Source organism: Lytechinus pictus, chromosome 2 (genome assembly GCF_037042905.1).
Source record: "Lytechinus pictus isolate F3 Inbred chromosome 2, Lp3.0, whole genome shotgun sequence".
Classification (NCBI taxonomy): Eukaryota; Metazoa; Echinodermata; class Echinoidea; order Temnopleuroida; family Toxopneustidae; genus Lytechinus; species Lytechinus pictus.
This window is the reverse complement of record NC_087246.1, coordinates 19,925,397-19,940,636: the sequence shown is the minus strand read 5'-3', so window position 1 is coordinate 19,940,636 and position 15,240 is coordinate 19,925,397. Positions and strand designations below refer to the sequence as shown.

General features: G+C 34.4%; 1 protein-coding gene across 1 annotated transcript; it reads left to right on the top strand.

Annotated features, from left to right (window-relative positions):
• The first annotated feature begins 35 nt into the window (after positions 1-35).
• Positions 36-14,546, top strand: LOC129254608 (uncharacterized). The gene is made up of 16 exons (XM_064112421.1): positions 36-288; positions 1,425-1,563; positions 2,009-2,207; positions 3,035-3,105; positions 3,793-3,927; positions 5,438-5,709; positions 6,546-6,651; positions 7,019-7,087; positions 7,671-7,810; positions 8,795-8,863; positions 9,000-9,078; positions 9,747-9,849; positions 10,265-10,418; positions 11,248-11,331; positions 11,849-11,945; positions 12,542-14,546. Exons 1-16 carry the CDS (start codon positions 214-216, stop codon positions 12,571-12,573), a joined length of 1,824 nt encoding a protein of 607 aa, XP_063968491.1. The 5' UTR covers positions 36-213; the 3' UTR covers positions 12,574-14,546.
• Positions 14,547-15,240: the final 694 nt, after the last annotated feature.

The window sequence follows — 15,240 nt, the reverse complement described above, 5'->3', positions numbered from 1 at the left end:
GCTAGAAAAGTAATCCAATTTATCTTTCTCAGCTTCTCATAAGCAGATTGTAACCACGAACGCTTTCAAGATGCCGAGACAGATCAGACACAAAATTATTCATGGAAAGAGTAACTTTTAAGTTGTTTAAAAGTTAAAGAGTTGGAAGCAAAGAATATGTAAATATTGTGAAAAAAGTTGTTAAATTACAAGTTTAAGGAGAACCAGAGAATTATGATGTCAACGTCGGTGGCAGAATCTTATCCAAAGTGGTTGTCAGATTGCAAGAGTGAACTCTCAAAATCGCCGGTAAGGTTTATGGGTTATATTGCCATACTAATACTAACCTCGCAATACGTGTGAGTGGGTTATTGCCTATTGCAATAATTGTTCGATGACGTTTATAAACTGTGTGTGTTGTTGATTGGATTTTGTTGGAGTAATAATAGGAGTGTGATGTCAGGTACGTTTTATTTTACATATACTGTGTAACGTTATTTAGTCTGTGATTTGCAAGAAGACATGAATATTGAACTGGTCATCATAGTACTATGATAGGGCCTATGACCAGTTCAATATTCATGTCTTCGTCATATTCATATTAGTCATAAGAATCTTAGAGTTAGATAGATTGATGGAAAATTTGCAAAAAAAATTTATCTAGATCTAGATCTACATCATGTAACATTAACAAGCCCCAATAAGTAAATTTAAGACTATAGACTAGTAGAGTCTAGACCCTTGACTCTGAGTCTAATGTAAGATCTTAACTTTAGATCTAATGTTATACCCCCATCACACTTATTCGGAATCAGCAGGAATCGAGCAGAACCAGCCAGAATGAAGAACTTTCAAAATTCGTGCCACATTCGGGAGGGAATTTGACATTTTCACTACTTTTGCAAAAATGTCGTTCGAATACTTAGAACGTCCTTTGATCCCGCCTCGAATGATTCTTGCACATTCCGGGTGTATTGACTGTCGAATGTAGCTCGAATATAGTCGGAACACAGGAAGAATATTAAGAATGCTGTTAGAATGCAGCAAGAATATTTAGAATGCAGTCAGAGAGCAGTCAGAATGCACTTCGAATGTCGTTCGATATTTCTCCACTTCGAAAGTTTTGAACATGAGCAAAACATTCGGGCCGGTCACAAGAATGGACCTGAATGTCTGGAATGCACTCAGAATGCAGTCAGAATTTTTAGAATGCGCTTCGAATATCCAGGAATGTACCAAGAATTTTCATTCCGACGGCATTCCGGCTCATTCCGCCTCTAGTTTGACGGGGGTTTTAGATCTGACATCACCAAAGAAAGAAGATCTGACATTCAAAATCAAAGTTCTAAGAAGAAGATTGTCGATAGGGATGAAAATTTATATTTATTTTTTAAAGCAAAACACTCAGTGTAACTTAGGTATAATTCCTATGTTCTAATTTCTAGGAATGGAAGGAGCTAAGAGAAGAGTTGGAATCAGTGATTGAACAACAGCTGACAGAGAGTCATGTTGATCAGTTTTCTAATCTGTCTCATGCCGAGAGAAAGATGTTTCTAGAAAGAGCTCTCAGAGCAGTGAAAAGTGGTATGATAATTTTCTCTGTTTTTTTTTTAAATCAAATTTGTTTGTTTCCTAGTTTCACTTGTTTACTCTTTTATCACTATTTCTTGGCCAGTAAAATGAAGATTACATTTTATTTTCTAACCTTTACTCATCTGTTATGGGTTTTAAAACTGAATTAATTCTTAACTAGATATTGATTCTTAGAATACCATAAAACTTACATTAATAAGATCCTATTCCTAAGTTTCTTTCTGCTTTTCCTCGTCAATATGTTCATTCATTTATCCATTCATCCTAAATCAATCCTTCCACCCCCCCCTCATTCATTCATCCTTCCATACATGTACATCTATTTGTTCACACATTCATCATTTATTAATCTATCCATCAGTTTTTCCATAAATTCCTTAATTTGTTTTCAATTTATTTCTTTAAATGATTACGCCTTTACTCATTTTGTATTCAGGAGATCAATGTGAAAGGTTCAATGACACTCTCAACCAATCAATCAACAAGCATGTCAATTCCCATGTTGCACATCAGTTGTTAGACAAGAGTGGATTTAAGCCGACAGCAACCAAATCGGATCTGATCTTAGACCAGGCTAACGAAGCTTCAATGGCGCTCCTAGCAAGATGGCCAGAACTTAAGACCAAACTGCATAGGTAAGACTATGTACACAATAGAGTATGGAAAAAGGGAATTGCAGATAACCACTTCTCTCCCTTTCAGAAAATAAAACAATTACATGAATGATGATAACAATAAACAAACAACCTGCTACTAGTGATGATGATACTACTACTGACAATAATTTATACAATTTGTATAATGATTATAATTCTTAAATTAATTAAACTATAATTTCTTTAAATCCCATATACTTTGAATACGGTCTACTTCTAGTAGTACTACCTCTAATATTCAACATTGCCTCATTTACAGAGTCCATTATATATATATTTTTTTTGTTATATAATTTCTAAATTCAATTTTGTTAGTATATTTCTTGTGTTCTACATTGTAAAGCGCTATATAAGACTTAGTTATTATTATTACTACTAGTAGTACTAATGATATTTGTATATTTATGCTTCACAGTACCTATATGGGTATACTCAAATACATATTACAATACTTAATAGGTGGATGGGAAACATTAACAAGATAAGCAAAACATGTATTATTATTGTCATGATGGAAAATAAGGGAAGCCTACTATCTCTACAAATGTACTATTAGACAACAATAGTAAATGGAAATACAATGTTAAGATATTCTTTCATCAATTCAGTATTTATTCACATATTTTCATATTTTAAACCTTGTAAAGTCTACCTTTATTCATATCTTCATTGTTTCTTTCTCTATATTTATTTACATTTCATGATTTCATTGCAGTCTGTTACATTGACCTTATTTTTCTTATGTCTGATATCATAATGTTCTTATACTACCTTTTCTTCTTCCCTGTCCTTTATGTATCTCACAGATGTTTCAACAGGGTTTTACCATCTGGTCTAAGGCAGCTTACATGGAAGTTATTTTTATCAAACCCAACTGGTAAATTCAAAGTGTCTTAATTTTTATGAAGTCATGAAATTCCTGAGCAAAACAATCATAATTTTTTTTTACATAGAACTCTAGTTTGTCAATGCACCTAGCAGTTCAAAAGAAAAATTAGGTTGAGGTGTCAACACAGTTAAATGCATCTTCAGTCTAGATGATAGATCTGTATTCATTCATTATAGATATTTATTACTGTGGCATAACATTTCAAATTTGTATCACATTTATGTTTATTGCTCAGAAATGAATACAAAGGTAAATTTTGTTTTGTTACATGCCCTTTTAATTTCTTGTTCATATGCAGAGTTTTCTTTTTAATAAGCTCTTAATTATGATAATTGTGCATAAATTGCTGTCTCTGTGCTTTACAAAGAAAGACTATGAGCCGATACAATTTTTTTGTACATTCCTTTATCATATTAAGTTTATTTCATTTAACCATCGTAGATAGAGCAAAGAAGCCTTGAAAATTGTATCTTTTTTGTCTTTGATTTGTTGCAATATGATAATGATATGATTATTGATCAACATTCACTTATGTCTCATTATCACAGAGTTTCTCCAAAATGGTATGTTTAAAGTTCCGATATGAAATTATATCAAGATTTAGTTACATTTACTTTAGTTATGAATGAAAGTATAGATTTTTAACAAACTGATGGTTGATCTTTTTTTGTTCAGTGAAGTCCAAGTATCTGACTAGACTAGAAAAAGATCCTGAGAGCACCATGTCAGTCTTAGATCTTGATGTTGTTCAAAAATGTGAAGCTCTACTGCAGTCGGAACCAACCTTCAAATTACTGGCTTTTAATTCAGGTTAGTATCCTAAAGCAGATCTCACAATATTGATAATGGTGATGAATAGCATTTGTATCATACCATCTGTCTGTGAAAAATATTAAGAATCCCTTGTTCCCACAATATATGTAGGGACAGTGATTGTCCGCGATCGCGGAAAACGGACGGAATTCACGGAAAGAGCCTTTTGAAACGGAAAGTGGCATTTCAAACTGAAAATCACGGAAAACGTATTTTCCCTCAAAATACACAGAATAGCAACAGAAATTACTCCAAAATCACAACAAAATGAGATTATTAAATGGCCACAAATCCCCAGAAAACACGATCTCACTTCGCTACTTTCATGACAATTCACACATCGTGACTGCACTTGACATCAGCACACTCGATTGTACCCTGCACCCGTACCCGGCCGGCCGCGTTGGGCTTCACATGCACACATATCGTTCACTACACGGTCGTGTGTTGCTGCCCTCTACGTTTGAAGATGTAACAGCACGATATCGTGGTCTTAAAATCCAAGATGGTGAATTGGCAAAAGCCGTTGACTGATGATAACGATGTCCAAAAAAACCCAAAATTATCGATGAAATATCATTTCACCGTGAAATAATGCTAATAATGTGAAAGATGAGGATGTATGCATGCTAAATGGGGTTGGAAAAATATTTCATGCACCCGCATAGATCCGATTAGAACGGATTCTATTGTGTTGTTGGTACAGTAGCAGATACAAATTTTGACCAGTGCGAGTGTACGGTACGTGTTGTGATTTTGCTATTCAATGTGTAAACGGAATTGTCACTTTTCCGTGTGTACAATGTCTATGGGAAAACGGAATTTCTGTTTTCTGACATGCTGAAACGGAATTTGAGATTTTCTGAAACGGAAAAAGCAATTTTTTTAAACGGAAAATCACTGTCCCTATATATGGCACAGTTTACTCACACAGTTGAAGGAAAGAGATTCTGAATCTCATTGAAACAATTAAAAAAATAATAATAATAATTGCCACTCTGAGTCATGACCATAACTACCATATTTGAAACTTGTGATTAGTAATGAAACTGTAGATTGAAAATGATGTGCGCAAAGTGCACATCACAAGTGTGAAACAAAAGTCCCTTGCAGCTGGGGTCCAGCTCTTTGGTTCTAGTTGCTCTCTTATGCAGTTATCTTAGCAGACTATTGCTTTTCTGGGGCTGCAGTTTGGTTGCACAACAGAAAATAAGGTCTTAAAGTAAAGGTACACGTACAACACTTAATATATCTGCAAACATTCATACTGGATTTTTGTACTGGTATTGAAATGGTTATAGACCTAAAATTCTTGATTTTTTTTTATCAGACATAGGACAGGATCAACTAAAAAAATGTCGCCCTACAGAATAAGGTTTGGAGGATTTTATAGTGGGATCTTGGCTGCAATGAAAGCAGAATCATGTTGTCTTGCATTATTTTCTATGCTAAACAAATCAATAAATAAATTAGATTTAATAGCAAATGCCCTGTTTTCTCATTCTAGATATTCTCCATGCAATGAAAGCAGTCCTCTCCTACCACCACGCCTGCAAGCAAACCCGCACCCCTCTCCTTGACACTGACTACCTCCTTGTGGTGCCGTTCCTGGTCAATGCATTGATGATCCAGGGCCACAGGATCCCTGGAGAGTCTGGAACTCTCACTGGACCAGGAACGGATCATCTCATCACCAGGGAGAGTCTAGGAACTCTGGTGGAACAGTACTCTACCCTAATGGCAGCCAGGCCAGCCTATATGAAGGAATCCTACAATCAGGTTGGTATACTATTTGGAGTGCTTATCGACTGTCAAAGTCATTATTTGTCTTAATTATTATATCATAAAGCTTCATAGTAATAATAATAATAATAAGTTCTTGTATAGCGCATAATACATTATGAATAACGTCTCTATGTGCTTCCAAAGGACTTGGATATTATTACCCCATCTTTAGCTAGGCTACCTAGGTGCTCCAGCATTCAAGGAATTTCTTCCTACCGGGTACCCATTCACCTCACCTGGGTTGAGTGCAGCACAATGTGGATAAATTTCTTGCTGAAGAAAATTTCATCATGGCAGGGATTCGAACCCACGACCCTCTGTTTCAAAGTCAAAAGACTAATCCACTGGGCCACAACGCTCTTAGTATTAGCATTTATTTATCATTTTTCTTAGTACAATTGGATTTTTAGTATAAGGTGTTAAGTATAAAGTTTTAAAGTGATAAAAGGTCTGTTAATATAGCAAAGCTACTATATGCATATACTCTTCTGTACACTGGCTTTAGCTTAGCTGCCATATATTATGTGATAAGGAATTAAAGGAATAGATCCTACCATATATAAGGTCTTCAGGTTTTTAATTATGAGAGTTTTTAGTATACATTTTTAATAAACGGTAGGTATTTAAGTAATTAAGTAATTTAAAGACTTTCATGAAGAAATTTGGCTATCGGGTCAGTATTAGAGCAGCATTTCATGAATAGTTTTGACAGTGATTTTCACTTCCCACTGAAAGGATAGTCATTCTTTATCTCAATTATTGTATTGCACTTGTGTTTTCATCGGTCATCAACTTTTTCTCTTTATCAAATTTTCTTTTCTCTATTTCAGGATTTCAAGGAAGGGATGAGGCAGTGTATGGCCAAGGTTTCCGGTACATTAGAAGTATTAGATAATGGATTAGCCAGCCATCTTAAAAAAGTACTCAATAAAGAAGGTATGTTTTTCTATATGATTCCTATTGCTTAAAATGTCACCATCTTAAATTTGTCACGGAAACTACCATAAAAATATTGTTTTGATTAGCTACTGAGCCCTCCTTTTGCGGGAGTTCCCATTAATTGAAGAAAAAAAAATATATATATTTTTATCAATGTAGGCTAATTGATATTTAAAACAAATGAAATATGCATAGATCTAGTTATAGGGGTACTTAAGCAGTTTATCATCAGAAAGGAGTCTTCATATACAGGTACATGTAATACCTGTCTAAACAGGATTTAAGGGAAACCAAAAGTGTGGTCTTTATTGACAGGAAGTCCTTCTATACAGGTGATCACTGACTGTATTCTTTTTCTTTGCAGCCAAGAAGCTCCCCCTTTCAGAAAGCATCAAGCAAGTGACCAGACCTATGATAAGAGCCATGTTTATTGGTAAGTTTCATCTGACAGCAAGCAATTGTTTCAGTTGACAAAGAGTTAACTGTGAGTTAAAATCCCTCTTTAATTATCTTTTGCATGAGATGTAATGGATCACCAAACTTGTCAGATCATACTCAGCATTCAAACATGGCTCCAAATCAAGCTGCACTCTTTGTGAAACAGTCTCTAAAAGTCTAGAAGATTTCTGAAATAAGAATTTTGGTCAACTACAAGCCTCTATTTGGGACAGCAGCAGCAGCCGCCGCAATGTAACCTGAAAAGAAGGATGAGGAAAAGAAGTATGGGCTTATACAGTTGTATGCACAAATCCACCCTGTATAACATTTAGTATTCAGGGCTTTTGTGATGGTCGTTCTGTTTAAAGTGCTATGTAGATATACAGTATGAATAAATAGCTGTCAAAATAATTGTATCACTTGAAATGGTAGTAGCATGCAGCTGCAATGGTATTGCTTTACTAACACATTTAGTATAAGTAGATTTAAACTGATATAAAAAGTGCATAAATTTACCTATTCACACTGTGCCGTTCTTAGCAGTCATGTAACACCTCATCATGATATATCTTTTGCAGGTTATCTTTCCCTTGACACTGTTATGTATGTATGGGACCAGCATGTAATTGGGTTAGATGCTCCAGAGTTTGACATCATTCCAGCCATTGCTGTGCTTATCTTCATCTATCTCAAGAAGCAACTCTTGTCATGCAACTCGGTATGTATGCCACTTTATGAGGTCTTATTTTGAACTACATTATCAGGTGATAGTGCAATCGCAAACCTGACCTTTCTTATATATACCACTCTAAATAGCAATTCAGGTTTGCTTGTATACATCTCACATTTTATTATTTCATCATTTTTTTTATATTATTTCATTAAAATTTGTGGGGGGCCAACAATATGAACCAATTTTGTTATGATAAATTTAGGGTATTATTTTGGGCCTTTTTCTCAAGTTTGTAAATTTTATCAAGTGCACTATTTAAATAATAATAATAATGGTGGCTACTTATATAGCGCACAGGTCCACCTTTCGGTGCTCATGGCGCTTCAAGGAAAATAAACACAAACACAACAACAATAGAAAACAAAAAAGAATAAATTTTGAATTCCCCTGAATAAACACAATATTAAACTGCTAATGGGAGATTAAATAAGTTTTCAACTGGGACTTGAATGCTTCTGTTGATGAAATTTGGCGTAATTGGATAGGCAGTTGATTCCATAGCTTTGGTCCTATAACAGAGAATGCATGGTCCCCCCATGTGCTTTATACTGTAAAAAATATAATTTAGAATAGAGAAACTGAGACAGTGTAACAGATATTATATATTGACAATACAAAAACTGAAAAGATCTTATCTTGGCAACAGGGAAAAACTACGAGGGCTTGGGGTGATTTAGCTCCCGAAATGCTCAAAAGAGCCCTGCAAACTAAAATAAGGAGCCCTGGATTTTTACTGACTACTGTTATAAGCTACTGCTAATCCTTGCATCTGATTGGCTTAGAGCAAAATAGGCCAGTGACAATCACCTACAAAACTTAATGAAATGTTTCCCAGATGCATTAATGTTATTCCCTGTTTTCTTGAATTAGTATCAATGTGTGTTTTATGGAATTGGTATCAATGTTGTGTTTGAATTTGTGAGACCAGCTTTTTTTAGTTCCGTTAATATTTTGGTATCTTACTTACAGGTATCTGAAGTTTCAGCCATTTTGAAATCGGAGGCTGTCAAACTAAAGAGAGAGCAACTCATGCATGGGGTAAGGCTGTATATTTGCTTCTTAGAAATGTTTTCTTATGATGTATATTTAAAAAATTTACCATCATCTTATCAAAAACCCTTAACTCTACACAAGGAACCAGATGTTAAACAAACCCTATGTCTCTCGTTTTCAGATCAATAAACACTTTCATAAGGAGTTATATAGCCTGCTGACCAAAGATTCTGGGATGCCGGTCTTAGACCCAACACAAAGTAAGTATAAACATGAAGCCAAATACTAAAGTATACTACCCTACTTCATGAAAGTTTGGAGAGAGAAAAATAATTCTTTCAATTGAAAATCTTGGATCAAATAATACCACTATGTTCTTGCTCCTTTTTTAATCAAACAAAGCTCTACTTGGTCTAATACCCACTTATCATCCTTTAGTTTAGCTAGTGTCCACATGGTTTAAGTTCCACTTCATCTGATAATTATTTTGGACTTTGTCAAGTGAAACTTTGATGCTGAAACAATACATCTAACAAATCATCTAAAGTAAATGGTGTTATACCAAGTGGATATTAAACAAAATGGATAGAGCTGAACTAGAAATTAGGCAAAATGGTAATAATAATAATAATACATTTTTAACGCGCTTTTCCCACATGGCCCAAAGCGCTCACAATTTCAGTTAACTTATTTATACAAACAAAAACTCAGAATGACATATTAAATGAAGGCAGTTTCCTAGGGGTAAATGGCAATTAGACCAAATGGTAAGGAGATGGTTTTGCTGTAGATGAACTAGGATTTGAGCATGTGGGATGAGACTAAATGGAAAGTACACAAAGTGGGTGTAGGCCAATCTGTAAATTACCATTATTACTTGTTATTCTTAAGATTATCATTATAATTTTGCATCGTGTTTCCTATGCAGTGCCGATGCCTTGGCAAGATTGGCACAATGAAGACCTACCCCCTGTCATCAGAGCTGAAGACAGACAGATCTCAAGACAACGAAGAAGAGAAGAAGAGCTAAGGTTAGAACATTCTCTCAAAGCCATTGCTGATTTAGACATTTAAATGTTCAGGTAGCATGAAAATTGTACTGCATTTTGTTTTGCCTAAATTGCATTTTGTTATGAAAGTCACATGATAACCAAATTGCAATCGTTGCTGCACTGAAAATAAAATAAAAGTGTGGGGTCAACCTTTTGTCTGTGTGTGTGTGTGTGTAAAAGTTGCTATTGAACAGGTTTCTTAAGTTATTTTGTTTACAGATAAGTCATGAAAGGGACATTATTAAGATTTTTAGATACTGTTCATTGTTGAAAATTATTTTTCCAGAACTAACACTATTAACCAAATTGTGAACATACATAAAAAGTATGTTCCAATTATTCTTGTTAGTGGTAGGAAACAAGTAATTGCTCAGCCTTTAAATTTGTATTGTAGAGAGATGAATTTTAAGAAGGAACTTCATGACCAAAGACTTCTTGATGAAGATCTTCGCAAGCAAAAAGCCAGGATCCGTTGGCAACAGCAATTGACCGATGCAGAGAAAGCCTACTCAGCGAGAGAAGCAGAACTCATCAAACTTTTGGAGGAAGTAAGTTTTGGATTATATATTGATGTGAATTCAATCATATGTTGATAAAATTGTTATTCCATTTCTTGGACCCTTCTTTCTTGTGTTCTCATTCTCATTTTCCCCCCTTTTGTTCGCCTCGTCATCCTTCATCCTTTTTCCCTCCTTTTAATGTGCTCTTCTTTTCATTCCTCCTTTTCACCTTCTCCTTCTGTCTTTCCTCTTCTTTTTTTTCTTATCCTCTTCCTCCTCTCCTTTTTCTCCTCCATCTTTGTTATCTTTTTTGTCCTTTTCTTCTCCTCATCTACTTCACCCTTTCCCTTCTTTTCCTTCTTTTTGTTCTCCATATTCTTATCATTTTTTTAAACTCCTCTTTTTTTGTTCTTCACCTTCTGTTCTATCCCATTCTCTTCATTACTCTTTCGCTCCTCCTCATCCCTTGTCCTCTTTTTCATTTCCCATTATAATTGTTGTTTTCCAGGAGCTGAATAAACTCACATTTATTTTATGTCCGTGTGGTACTTTTCATATAGGTATTCTATTCTAGTTTTAATTTGTTCTTTCTTGTGAATATATTTGCATGCACATAAAAAGTAAACACATGCTGACTTCACCCTTCTGTTCATACATGGTATATTACTCTACCTAAGTGCAGTGCTAAAAATTGTCAGTCTGAAAATCCAGATTAAAGAATAGGTATATTCAGATTTAAAAGGAGCTGATGCATTTATTTGAACTGTGCACAAACCATAATAATAATTTTTTTTTCTTTTAGAAAATATATATATATCACCCTTGTAATTGTGTTTCCTACCTTATATTTTTGTCTACATTCTTATCTTTTTTTTAGGAGAAGAAGAAAAGAGTAGAAGCAGCAAAGAGAGCTGATAGAGATATTGACAGGCTAGCTAAGGAGATTGAGAAACTTAAGAGGGTAAGAAGAGACAGGGCCAGGGTGTTTTGATGGGGGAGGGTGACCTGGGGGTGTTTCACAAAGATTTAAAATCATGCTCAAGTCCCACCACACACATGATATCTCATTGATGAATAGGCAGTAACATGCAACCCCTGCATGATCTGGCTATGCGATGATGCTGCAGCTTTACCCACTGCACACAACTAAATTTAGGTGTGATTTTTAGTCATTGTGAAACACCCCACTGAAAGGTTCCTTATACAGGGATCAGACATAAATATTTTATGGAATTGCCCACAAACGAATTCGTAATATGGAGAAATAGCATGAAGAACAATTCTAAACCCAGGGAGGCATTTCATTAACATTTGACAACTTTCCTTGGTTTTTATTGGCTTAGAAGCGTAGGGGTCTCAATGATTCTATTGTATCTGTCGATAATGACAACTTATCAGAGCTGACAATTTTTTTTCAAATGGTCTGCTGTATTTTATTACCTTTTTTTTCAGCATTGATGAATTTGCTTATATTTCAGGGTCAAGGTCCAAAGCGAGGACCGAGCGTTGAGCCGCTACCTCCATCGAGGGTAGGCAAGGACCTACTGAATAGTGTCATGAAAGCAGCGAATAAATGTAAGTAGGCAAATAAGTTTCCCAAGCTCTTGGGGAAACTTCATTTATATAATTTGTAGAATAAGAAATAAAAAATATTTTCTGGGTGGATTTTTTCAAAGCTTAAAAGGCTAGAATTTTCTTATTTTATAATGACATTTCTTTGAGTTGAAAATTTGCTTGTTGAGAATCGCAAGAACTTAAACTTTGTTTCAGATTTCTGTCGGGGCATGTTATGATGAATATGCTTAGATGGTCATGTGGCGTACTTTTGCTATGAGATAGTCTTTGCTGATTTTTTTTTTCATATGTGAATATTTAATTATTAATTCTGTTTTTTCTGTTGTTATCCTTAGGGGATTTTCTGGTATGATTATCTTTTGGTTTTTTTTCTTATGTAATTGTTTTATGTTGTGTATATTGTTATTTTTTCAGATGTGATTATGATACATGAACTTTTATGTGATATTTTTATAAATTTATCAAAATTCTGTCATTATCTTATGCCATAACCTTATTTTTTCCCATGCACATATCTTGTATTATTTTATTTTTCTGATATTTTGTATCATGCAAGCTTTAACTTATGTAATTGTTTTGTTTTTCTATTCTAACAGTGGTAGCTGGTAGCAGTGGCCATGGGAGATAGGAATTAATCAGGAAGATGGAACACATCAGGGGCCTGTAACACAAGTATTGTAAAGATTGTAAAACAATGATTGATGGCATGGTTGATTGGTACACTCGATTACATATAATCAATCAATGTAATTATAAGCATACAATCAGTCATGCAATTACTAAACTTTGTGTAACAACCCCTTAAGGTACTAATTCATGAAGATTCTAATCTTCTGTCACAAACTATCATTCACTGTAGAATTCATGAAAATCTTTTGTTGTGATTTGTTTTCTTCTTAATGAGGACAGACTGCTGTTGGCATACTATTGTACTAGTTTGTGCTTGTCAAGTGCCTGGATGAATAGATTCAGTGAAGATCTCTATGTAATTAAGTATAATAGCTATGTGCAGGTAGAAAATGAAGAAACAACATTTTAACAAAGCCTCCTTCACCTCCTGCTTTGGCCGAAAAGCGCTCGTACCAGGGTGAGTATCTGTGAATGACAGATTTTCAATAATTGTCAACCTTAATGAATCTGTGGCTACAACGTCCATGAACAACCACCAAGCTCAGCCACATTTGTTGCAAACCCACACAAAGTATTACAGACTTGCATAGACTGTCTTTGTACAAAAGAGTGGCATGGGAATGCTGGACATCCAACCATTCTGCATTCTGAGAAAAGAATCTGAATTATGTTAGGACCATTCAAAGCTCTGGTTTTTAGAGGATTCCCCCCCCCCCTCTTTCTTGATGATTTTGATTCATTCACCTGTGTGGAATGCTATTCTCTCTTTGACAAGCAAAAAAAAAGAAAAAAAAAATGACCTTTGAAAGGATTTGCTAGTACTTTGCCTCCCAAGCAAATCTGACAAATAAAAATGAAAAATATTCCCACTCCTTACAATTTGGGTCTGAAGGTGGGACGTATGTTACCCCCCCCCCCTTGCCTTTGAGCCCCCCCCCCCCCCCTGTTGGTAGATTCATGATTTTTGTGAACAATGATCAATGCTATCTGTTTTTATCATGATCTTTAATTAATAATGTTCAATAGTTCGAACTCGACCTCCCATTTACAAAACTGCATATATTCATGCAACTCTCACCAGAGCAATAATAATGTTCCATAAAAGCTCAGCAACTGATTGTGCGATTTATTTTCATTATTGATCATACATTGTGGCCAATGCAATCAATTGTAAAACAAAATTGTCTTATGATTGATTGCTGAGCTTGTATTATTGGGATGTTTTCTTTAGAAAAACTGGTGTATGGCAAGCCAAATTGGTTAACTCAATCACATACCCATTTACTTAAGATGGAATATGCAGACATCCATTGATGATCCGAATGTTCACCTATATTTTCAGTGCAAATTATATTATTTTTTAATATATAAAAGAATTTATTTATAAGTTTAATAGGGCATCTGGAAAAACTTTTGGCCTGCCCCTATGTACTTTACATTTCAGTTGTTTGTAGAGTTATCATAATCAACTTCACAAAATACTCTCACCCTTGAAAAGTTTTATATCTTTCTCTAAATTTATGAAGTTCTTGCAGGAAGAGTTTTAATGTCATTTATAATACAAAGCTCTGGAGACCCTTTTGTTTCAATTTAACCAATTTCCTTTTAATGTTATGTGTGCTTTATCTCAACCTGCATTGCAATCTTTTTTGTCTCATTGACGTTATTTATTCAATATCTTTATGAAAAAGATTTTAGTCTGAAATACATGTATATACCTATCAGTGAATGAAGAAATAATTTGTATACTTTTTTACTAGGATTTCTCAGATCATCTGTCATGAGTTGTATTTTTGTAAGTATCTAAACAGATGGAATTTTATCCATTTTGTATTTTTTGAAGTGATTCCTTCCTGTCCCTTTCCCAACCTTATTCAGCAGCTGTTGTCATAGTTTTCTGAAGAAATATGCATTTTGATTTGGCACATTACATATAAATGATCCACTTTAATAAGGATTGGTGTAAAATATCACCCAGTGAAGGTATCAACTGTCATTTTATATATATATATATATATATATATATATAATATATCTTTAATAATATATTTGTAAAGCGCTTAGACACGTCGTTCCGATGTATTAAGCACTATATAAAAGCGGATTATTATTATTATATATATATATATTAAAATGATGTGAATTATTTTTAGATTATTAAATAATCCTTGTTATTTGATAAATCACCTTCTCCAAACTGCAACTTATTATATTTTACTTTATAGCTGCTTGTATTAACATCAGTGTCCATATGTACAATTTTCAAAATAAATACTTGATTACATTTCACAAGGTTGACTAAAGTTGCACCGAGATTCCCTTCTGGTATACAACACATCACCTCATTGGTTAGATAATGATCAAGATATGTGCTCCACTGCATATTCACCAATGAGGTTATGTGTTGAATAACATCCATGCAATAATTGGAAATAAATGATGTTAAGTCAAACTCATTGTGGAGCACCCCTTCTGCTCACTATCATTTTGCCAAGAACCACTTCCATCATCTTATCAATCATTATTCCGTTTCTTTAAGTATGAGTTGTATATATCGACTACCTTCAGTTTGTTCTTAGAAGTAAGGCTAGGCATGTTTGGGCAGACACTTTATGTTCTTTCAGGAGAAAGTACAGAGTATTGTTTGATGTGATAGTTCTGAATT